Source organism: Candoia aspera, chromosome 1 (genome assembly GCF_035149785.1).
Source record: "Candoia aspera isolate rCanAsp1 chromosome 1, rCanAsp1.hap2, whole genome shotgun sequence".
In the NCBI taxonomy this organism is placed as follows: Eukaryota; Metazoa; Chordata; class Lepidosauria; order Squamata; family Boidae; genus Candoia; species Candoia aspera.
In genome coordinates, this window is record NC_086153.1 from 17130448 (window position 1) to 17141026 (window position 10579).

The 10579-nt window shown below is 42.0% G+C and overlaps 1 protein-coding gene across 2 annotated transcripts in view; it reads left to right on the forward strand.

Moving 5' to 3' along the window:
• Window positions 1–9883, forward strand: part of MMP28 (matrix metallopeptidase 28) — a 31050-nt gene extending 21167 nt beyond the window's left edge. Inside the window, exons 6-8 of one of the 2 annotated variants that reach the window (XM_063298333.1) lie at window positions 3885–4037; window positions 5738–5905; window positions 8847–9883. In XM_063298333.1, the coding sequence (XP_063154403.1) occupies window positions 3885–4037; window positions 5738–5905; window positions 8847–9244 (719 nt within the window). In that variant the 3' untranslated portion in view covers window positions 9245–9883. The remainder of the gene's footprint in view (window positions 1–3884; window positions 4038–5737; window positions 5906–8846) is intronic. The other variant, XM_063298342.1, reaches the window with a different exon arrangement.
• Window positions 9884–10579: the final 696 nt, after the last annotated feature.

A 10579-nucleotide genomic window follows, 5' to 3' on the forward strand; every position in this document is an offset into this window, starting at 1 on the left:
TGTGACTTACACAAAGCTGTTCTGCTTGGTCATCTTGTTCAGGTCCATCACACTGGGAAGTTAGGAAATTTTTATTTTTTATTTTTATTGTATATATATCATGCCATTCCTCAGAGAACCAAAGGGACCTTATGTTTTGTTCTTTTCCACCTGCGCTTCCTTTTATTTATGCAATGGGAAAATGACTGGCCCAGAGTCGCCCCAAGACCTCTCTGCTCAAATGGGAACTGATGTGAACCTTAGTCTTCTTGGTTTCAGTCCAGCTTCTTTTTTAAAAAATACTTTTTATTAAGGATTTTAACAATACTAAAAGATAATACAAACTAATATCAAAACAAAAAAAGAATCTTGCAAATATGAAAGTATATCTCCCTACCCCCGGTTGCCTTTACAGCCCAAGAAACTAGGGAGGGTCCCTTCTGAGATGTTTGCCATGCCCCCATTCCTTTTGTGGACTCAGCTGCCCCTTATCTGACTGTTGCCATGGCTGCGGCTCCTCCCTGTCTCCCAAGGTCATTCCCACATACCATTACAGCCATTGACTTATCTTACGGTACAGCTTTTGTACTGCAAAAATTCTAGTAACCACTAGATGGCAGATAATTCTAGCCTTTCTATTACTTCACAGTTGGGGAACTGGGCACAGCTGTGTCAGAAGGACCTGCCTGCATATCCCACCAAGTGGAATGGTAACGTCAAGGCCTATTTTGATGGCAAAGCCAGCTACTAGGGATTTTTCAAAGTCTGAATTTGTTTTGGAAATATTGCAACATTTACCTGTAAGGGCTAGATAACAAACTTCAGTTAGAAAAAGAGGACGTTACATGGTAACACCAGCAAAACTTTTATATGCACAATGGTGGAAAGATTTGATATTACCCACAATAGAAGAGTGGATGGTGAAGATGATGGAGCTTGCTGAGATGGCAAAATTGACAGCTTAGATTAGAGAAAAGACACTGATTAAGTGTAATGCCAATTGGAAACCCCTTTTGGACTTTTTGCGTGAAACAGAAAAAAAATATTATATGGGTTTGCTGATTAAAAAAAATTAGAGAATAGAAGTAGCCTTCGTAATTAATAGTAAAGTGGCTAAAGCAGTGCTTGGATACAATCCAAAAAACGATAGAATGATCTCAATTCGAATTCAGGGCAAGCCATCTAACATCACAGTGATCCAAATATATGCCCCAACCACAAATGCTGAAGAAGCTGAAGTAGAGCAGTTCTATGAGGATCTGCAGCACCTACTGGACAACACGCCTAAAAGAGATGTTGTTTTCATCACAGGAGACTGGAATGCTAAGGTGGGCAGTCAAATGAGACCTGGAATTACAGGTAAGCATGGCCTGGGAGAACAAAACAAACCAAGACATAGGCTGATAGAATTTTGCCAAGACAACTCAATGTTCATAACAAACACTCTCTTCCGACAACCTAAGAGACGGCTTTATACGTGGACTTCACCAGATGGACAACACCGAAATCAGGTTGACTACATCCTTTGCAGCCAAAGGTGGCGGACATCTATACAGTCGGTAAAAACAAGACCTGGAGCTGACTGTAGTTCAGATCATGAACTTCTTCTTGCACAATTTAGGATCAGACTAAAGAGATTAGGGAAGACCTACAGATCAGCTAGATATGAGCTCACTAATATTCCTAAAGAATATGCAGTGGAGGCGAAGAATAGATTTAAGGGACTGGACTTAGTAGATAGGGTCCCAGAAGAACTCTGGACAGAAGTTCGCAACATTGTTCAGGAGGCGGCAACAAAATACATCCCAAAGAAAGCGAAAACCAAGAAGGCAAACTGACTGTCTGCTGAGACACTAGAAGTAGCCCAAGAAAGAAGGAAAGCAAAAGGCAACAGTGATAGGGGGAGATATGCCCAATTAAATGCAAAATTCCAGAGGTTAGCCAGAAGAGATAAGGAATTATTTTTAAACAAACAATGCATGGAAGTGGAAGAAGACAATAGAATAGGAAGGACAAGAGACCTCTTCCAGAAAATTAGAAACATTGGAGGTAAATTCCAGGCCAAAATGGGTATGATCAAAAACAAAGATGGCAAGGACCTATCAGAAGAAGAAGAGATCAAGAAGAGCTGGCAAGAATATACAGAAGACCTGTATAGGAAGGATAACAATATCGGGGATAGCTTTGACGGTGTGGTCAGTGAGCTAGAGCTCATGAAGAATGAAGTTGAATGGGCCTTAAGAAGCATTGCTAATAACAAGGCAGCAGGAGACCATGGTATCCCAGCTGAACTGTTCAAAATCTTGCGAGACTATGCTGTCAAGGTAATGCATGCTATATGCCAGCAAATTTGGAAAACACAAGAACGGCCATCCGACTGGAGAAAATCAACTTATATCCCCATACCAAAAAAGGGAAACACTAAAGAATGTTCAAATTATCAAACAGTGGCACTCATTTCACATGCCAGTAAGGTAATGCTTAAGATCCTGCAAGGTAGACTTCAGCAATTCATGGAGCGAGAATTGCCAGATGGACAAGCTGGGTTTAGAAAAGGCCGAGGAACTAGGGACCAAATTGCCAATATCCGCTGGATAATGGAAAAAGCCAGGGAGTTTCAGAAAAACATCTATTTCTGTTTTTTTGACTATTCTAAAGCCTTTGACTGTGTGGACCATAACAAATTGTGGCAAGTTCTTAGTGGTATGGGGATACCAAGTCATCTTGTCTGCCTCCTGAAGAATCTGTATAATGACCAAGTAGCAACACTAAGAACAGACCACGGAACAACGGACTTGTTTAAGATTGGGAAAGGAGTACGGCAGGGCTGTATACTCTCACCCTAGGGAGAAAATGTAGAAGCAGTGAAAGACTTTGTATTTCTAGGTGCGAAGATTACTGCAGATGCTGACTGCAGTCAGGAAATCAGAAGACACTTAATCCTTGGGAGAAGAGCAATGACAAATCTCAATAAAATAGTCAAGAGCAGAGACAGCACACTGACAACAAAGGCCCGCATAGTTAAAGCAATGGTGTTCCCCGTAGTAACATATGGCTGCGAGAGCTGGACCATAAGGAAGGCTGAGCGAAGGAAGATCGATGCTTTTGAACTGTGGTGTTGGAGGAAAATTCCGAGAGTGCCTTGGACTGCAAGGAGATCAAACCAGTCCATCCTCCAGGAAATGAAGCCAGACTGCTCACTTGAGGGAATGATATTAAAGGCAAAACGGAAATACGTTGGCCACATAATGAGAAGACAGGACACCCTGGAGAAGATGCTGATGCTAGGGAGAGTGGAGGGCAAAAGGAAGAGGGGCCGACGAAGAGCAAGGTGGATGGATGATACTCTAGAGGTGACAGACTCGTCCCTGGGGGAGCTGGGGGTGTTGACGACCAACAGGAAGCTCTGGCGTGGGCTGGTCCATGAAGTCACGAAGAGTCGGAAGCGACTAAACGAATAAACAACAAAAGAGAATAGAAAAACTGAACGTTATGTTTAGAGTAAAAGGCTAATTTAAATTTATACTTATAACTGCTGTAAAAGAAAATTGGAAGTCATTTCTTTATATTTCTTTTTCCTTTATTTTCTTTCTGCATTTTTGACTTTGTTCTCGTCTTGTTTAAAATCTAATGAAATTACTACGAAAAAGAAGAATTGTATCAATATACTTGATTTAAGGCATCCAAATAAACCTACTTGCATAATACGTTCAAATTGCTGAATTAGGGCGCTGTTTTTGTTTTAAGAAGGGTAGAGTTTCAAGCACATAGCTAGAATTCTTCAGAATATACAGGCTCTGTGTAACTATAACAGTATGAAGATGTTGACTGAGCTTTCCTCCGTGAGTTAAGCACCAATATAGCTCTTGGTTCATTTTTTGAACTTTGTGTTTTCTTTTGAACAGGAAAACCATCCCAAGGCCCAGTGGTCCAGCTTCCAGGAAAGTCATTTGCTCATTTCCAGGACAGTAAGCAGTACCTTGAAAGCAGGGAGCAGAATCAAGAGGCAAATTTCAACTTCCATTACTGCTTGTCATTTTTTGATGCCTTAACTGTAGGTAAGAATGAATGGACTTCAGTATTGTAGCACAGTTTCTCTAGAAAGGTCTATCAGGCATTTAAAAAAAATATTTGAAGAGGTTTGGTCTTTAGCTGCAGGTCTGCTGGAACAAATCTCTTAAACTCTTTTTTGGTGAAGGACAGGTGAGCCTCCCAGCCCCCATTTTGGTGCCTGCAGAGATATGTCTCCCCCCACCCCAATTGTGCCACTGAACTTTGGAAGCAAAGCCATAAATTTTCAGCAGTGTGATTGTTTTGCTTCCCCCCCAAAAAAGATGTGTATCAATGGACCTGTTTTTAATCTTTAAGCCCCTCTCAGAACCTGAAATAAAGTAAAAAGAAAAAAGCCAAAACGGCATTGGGCCCTGACTATCCAGTGACTTCATTATTTCATTAGATGGATAGTTTGTGGCCTTGGAGAGCTGAAAAATGGAGGGAAAAATGAAATGTTTGGCCAAAAAAGTTGACCATCCCTGCTTTAGAAGGTATCAGGAAGCTTTGAGCATTGTCACTTATGCCCTCATCATCTTGCAGCTGGACTACTGTAATTAGTTCTACAGGGGCTGTCCTTGAAGGCCATTTTGATGTTTCAACTGGGACAGCATGCAGTTGCCCAAGTAGTAATGGGGATGCTGAAATTGGTCCATGTAACATCATTACTTCAGGAGCTGTACTGGTTACCAGTTAGCCTCCAGGTGCAATTCAAATTGTTGGTTATCTAAAGCCCTACATGACTTCAGGCCTTTGGGTCTGTCTTTTCCAGACTGAATCTGATCATGAGATCAGGAACAGAAGACTTACCAAGGCTTCCTTCTTTGAGAAATGGTACCTATAGGCACTCTGGGGAAGGAGGGGCTTTTCAGTGATTACCCCCCATGTATGGAACTGCTTATCCCTAGATATCTGGTTCTCTTCTGCCTTGCTGGGCTTCTGAAGGGCTCGACAAAGATTTGGGTCCTTAGGAAAAATTTGGGGATGTGGAGGCTTGTCCAGCCCCTGTGGGTGGTCCTGTTAGGGCAAGTTGCTAGAAGCATTTTACCTGATTAGATGTTTTAACATGTTTTGGTGTTTTATAAGCCACTCACATCCTACAGGAATTGAGCAACATAGAATTGAGCAACACAGAAGTAAAGAAATAAATTACTTCTACACTTCTCCTGAGCTGTTTTGTAGTTTTTCCAGGTGAAAAGACTACAATACTCTTAATACTATACTACTGAACACTAACATGATTATTATAGAATGATGGTTATTTATCAAAGTTTTACAGAAATGGATTTTACTTATTCATACATTTGCATTTCTCTTTTTCCTCTCAGAAGCTCACAGTGGCTCCCCACCTTTCATTTTTTATTTTCACAACATGGGTGTGTGTGGGGGGAGATTAGATTGAAAGCTTCATATCATCCAATCAGCTGGGTGGGGGTGTAAACCTGGATTTCTTCAGCTGTGGTCCAACATTGATTGGGTTTTGTTACAATCCTGGTTTTGTTATAATTCTGTTGTGTCTTTGTTTTTATGTTATTGTTACCTTGAATGCCATTCTGGGGAAATATGGCAAGTTGTACATTCAATTAAAAAAATTACAAAAGATGGCAGAATTCTAGTCAATGCACATTTGTATGGGTCAACCATATCAGTAATTATTAAGTCTTTGACTGAAATATCCAAGGCGTTTAATACACTTGATTTTATATAGATATGGAAGACAATCTGTACATCTTTAAAGGCAAGTATTACTGGATTATATCCAAAGGAGACCCCGCTGCTGGTCCATACCTTCTCCAAGCCAAATGGCCAGGCCTTCCTTCTGCCATTGACGCCTCAGCCTTCTCAGAGAAAGATGGGAAATTCTACTTTTTTAAAGGTAGTTTTGTTTGATTATAGATCAGATCTTATTTCAGTTGCAGAGTTGCCCAGAGGCTATAGATAAAGCATAACCTTTCAACTTCCACCTTTCCATGTACAGTTTGGCTGTAAAAATAGTAATGCACCTTTCCAAATGGTCCTGAGAATTACTGAGACGGTGCTTGGGATATTTCAAAAACATTCTATAAATGGAAGATGGTGTTGATTTTTTATGAGAGTGGAGAATCCCAAAGGTCAATCTCGGTGAGCAATCTGGGATTGCAATCCCCACAAGTACAAGACAACATTTGCAACTGATCCAAATTAAAGTCCTTTTAAACTCTGAGTTGATTTCAGTTTAAACTGATTTCATAGAGAGATTCAATACAAGATTTGTGCCATGCCTTGGTCATGGTCATGGTGGTGGTGGTGGTGGTGGAGGAGGAGGAGGAGAAGAAGAAGGATTTTTTAAAAATGGCAGGTACAGGATCAGTGGAAGACAACAGACCTGATCTTTAACACAGAGCAGAGCTGGCAAATTGATGTCATTAAACTCAGCTCCCAATGATGAGGAAATTCTCTCACCTTTGTCCATGCTGGCTACATCTGCTGGATAGGCACGTATTCTCCATCCCTGCTATAGGGGTTGCCCCATCTTTTGGTTAGTGTTGAGCTTCAGAGTTTAATGACCGTGGTCTAGGCAGCAGATTTCCTGATGTTTCACCAGCAACTGTGGGGGCATCTTCAGAGGCCAGGTGGTCTGCTCTGTAAACTGCAGTCATCTGAGCAGAGACTGACTGGCTCCTGTCTTTGTAGCCAGGTGTCCTGACCTCTAATTGGTCTTTGGACAGGAGCCCGGTCTAAAGCCCAACACTGCCCAACAGATACTGGCTGTGAAAGCCTACACCAGTATGTTGCCCCATCTTATTGGAAAGGCTTCCCAAAAGCCATCTAATTGGCTCACAAAGATTTGCTGTTTCCTGTCTCAGGCTTCTTAGCACACAAAGCTACATTAATGTAAGTAGGAGGCCCAGTTGGTCTGGCCTCTGCCTTGAACTGGTTTGCCTGCATTTCGTTGTTCAACAGGCAAGATCTTTCTTCCCTCTGACCCTTTATTCTTAAGTCAGAAAATCACCAAGAAAGCACTGCTGCCATCTGCTGGCTATCATTGAAAAAACATGCTTGCCTTTTCTTCCTATGTAATTCTGTCTCCAGTTTAAATTAGTTCTCAGCTTAGCCATGATGACCCATTTTTCAGGGCTGAAACGCTGCCAGGAATAATTATATTGATTGAACAGTATCTTATTGTTGCATACAGAGAAAATTGCCTAAATAATATCAAGATTTCCCCACACGTAGAATATGGGCCCTGCCACAACTATCAGTCAATTATGAATAACACCCCTGCAGCCCATTGCAATAAAGGCAAAAACTCCCTTGCTCTTTGACAGATAAAGTTGGAAGAGATATTATGAACCTAAGAAGAGTCCATCTGGGTCTCACCAAGTCCAACTTTCTGTGTAATACCTTGACTAGCCAGGTGCATTCAGTGAGAACCCTCATGTTACTGGTTTATGCTACCTCTGGCTCACAAGTCAGTGAATATCCATCAGTGCAATTCATTTATTTATTACTTGCAACAATTATGCAAGGAATAATGAAGATTCTCTATCAAATTATATAGTAACATACAGTTACATACAGCTGCTTAGGAATCTCGGTCTGGAAACAATGTACTAGCCCTTATCGCAATGTAAAGTGGGCCAGTGTTGTCTGCTCCAATTTCAGAAGCCAGAGGGATGGAACGGAATTAAGATTTCTGGTGCTGGGCTGTGGAACAGCAAAAACAGTAGCCATAGAATGCCATTCAAGTACAGTTCTTCCAAGAAGGAGAAGGCAAGGCACAGGCAGGAGGGATTTGTTCCTGCAGCAAGCTTAGGTGGCAGTGGCCTCGCTCAGTCTTGGCCTCCTCTCTCCCACCACAGGCCTCAAGAGTAGGAGAGTGACATCCAGGCAGGGGTCACTGTAAACAAGCACTTGTTACTGAAATCATGAATTTTGTTTATAGTTCTGGGTCTTCTGGGGTTCTCTGTGGAAACACCAAAGGAATTGGGTATCTATCTGGCTTCCCAAATGGGCTATGCAGCTGCTGGTCCTGCTTATTCGCTTGACTTATATCCCCCAGCAAATCCAGCACTCCAAACAGGTTAAACACTAGGCACGCTGTCTAAAGTCGCTTACTGTTTGATGTATTACGTTATTTTCTCTGAGGTTTGTATTTGCTCTTGAGTTTTTCTGAAGGACACCCAGAGTCGCTTTGTTGAATTGGGCACCCATATAAATGCCAGGATGGAAGGCAGGCAGGCAGGCAGGAAGGCTGGCTATATTTGCACAATATGCTTAATTGGTTAGTTACAGACCAAGTGGCTTCATTCACACAGCATGCTAAACTTAAACAAGTTACTATGGGTGGCCAACAAAAAATACATAAAACTCATATTAATAAGACCAATGTAAAACAGAATACAATTAAGAATAATCATCGTACTATAACTCACACACCAGCAGACATATTGGGCTCCACCAGTGTCCTGGCCCAAATGCCTGAAGAAAAAGCCAGGTGTTTGTGGACTTCTGGGAAGCAAATAGGGTCAGGGCCATCTGGATCTTGCAGCTGTTCTAAAGGTCAGGTGCTGCAACAGGGAAAGCATGTCTTCTGGGTCCCAGATGACACTGTTTCAGAGAGGGGATATGGTTCATGCCCACCCTGCTGGATTTGGTAAGACAGTCTGAAACCTCTGGAGACAGGTGGTCCCACAGGTATGAATGTGTGTTTTCTTGAGTAACTGTGGTCCTCAGCTACAGGTATGGTTTATGACTTAATGATGGACAGGTTTTGTTTCCTTTTCTAATGTCCCTGAGAGAAACCTCACATCACTCTTTCCTCTTGCTTGCCACAGGTGGCCGATGCTGGCGCTATAAAGGATCTTCCCTAGAAGTAGGCTTTCCCCAGAAGTGCAGCCTTACTGGTGACCTCCCGCGCCACCCTGACACTGCCCTGTTCTTCCAGCCACTCCATCAGCTGGTGCTTTTCAAAGGCCCTAAGTACTATGTAGTCAACGAGGAGACTCTCCAAGTGGAACCTTATTATCCCCGAAGCTTGAAAGATTGGGGAGGAATTCCAGCTCTAGCTAGTGGTGCTGTCACACATCAGGATGGCTTTGTCTACTTCTTTCGAAATGACCAGTTCTGGAAATTCAACCCAGAGAAGCTAGAAGTGGTGGAAACTGGAAAATGGGCCATTCAGTTGGGGTGGCTAGGCTGTCAGGATGTCAGCCTAAATCAGGCTGGGTCCTGATCTTTCTGTGGAACTCTGGATTTGCCACTCATTTTTCTAGTAAAATCTCCAGAAGGCTAGAACTTCTTGAACAATTTATCCTGTGTTCAGCAATGTTCAAGTTTGCTTTTAATCTGGTCCCAAGGAGATTACAAAACCCAAAAGTAGTACGGAAGGCCTAAGCCAAAGTTGCATTTTCTGGAAGAAAAACTCAGACCCTCAGGAAGCAAAACAATTTTATGTGAGGAACCATCAGTCAAGATTTGCACCATAAATGTTGAGTGTTAAAACATTGTGAAGTGGGTGAGTCACACTGGTTCTTGATTTGCGCTGATCCGAAACCACTAAACTGATGTCCCTTCTAGTCAGTCAGAGGCATTCTAGAAAGAAGGACAGAAGGAAAGCATTATTCTCCACTGGCAATTGGCTACACATTCATATAGAAACCAGTCTTCTTCTTACAACTACCAGTTTAACTTGGAGCCTTCGGTATTATTGTCTGTCTTTGTCATCCAGAAATGACTGCCATGGGGAATGCAAAACCAGAGGCTCTTCTTCAGCCGTAGAATTTTCCTCCACAATTGACCCTTAAATGTTGTTTTTGTTGTTAGTTGCCATTGAGTCATTTACGACTCATGGCGACCCTGTGTATAACAGAACAAAATGCTGTTCGGTCTTGAGCCATATGCCTGACTGTTCCAATGTTTGCATATTTAAGGCTCCAATGTTTGGATGCAAACATTGGAGCCTTAAACGCAGGTGCTTAATCATGTACTTGAACTTCTGCCTCAGGAGCTGAGGGTATTCAAAATTCCATTTGTTTGTTACATCTTCAGTATGGAGCTGAGGGTGTTCAAAATTACTACCTCCTTTTCCTGTTAGGTAATGTAACTTCTGTGTGGTGCTTTTTCTTTCTCTGTTAAACAGGTAGCCATTTTGTAGGATTTTGATGTTATTTTATAGCAACCCTGTTCTCTTTTTCCACATACCTAGTTTTTTGTCATCTCACTGTGGTCCTACAACAATTTTGTAAGGAAAAAATATGGGGCAATGGCACACTCAGAAAGGACTCCAAGCCATCACAACAGCTTGAGGAATGAATCTGAGGCTTCCCTGGGGATACCCAAGTCTCCTTTGGGTGCACTAAATTGCTAGAAAATTATTTTTTACCTAATATCTCCCAAGTCTCTAACATATTGATATTGTTTCCAGCAGATGTGCAGTTCCAGTATAATTTTTTTCAAACTGATACATATGAACGACGGTGCTATTTTTAACAGATGTCCCTATTCAGAAGTTTGGGATAGTCTTCCATCATTGTTCCCAAGATGGCATAAGAACGTATGAAGGGCCATT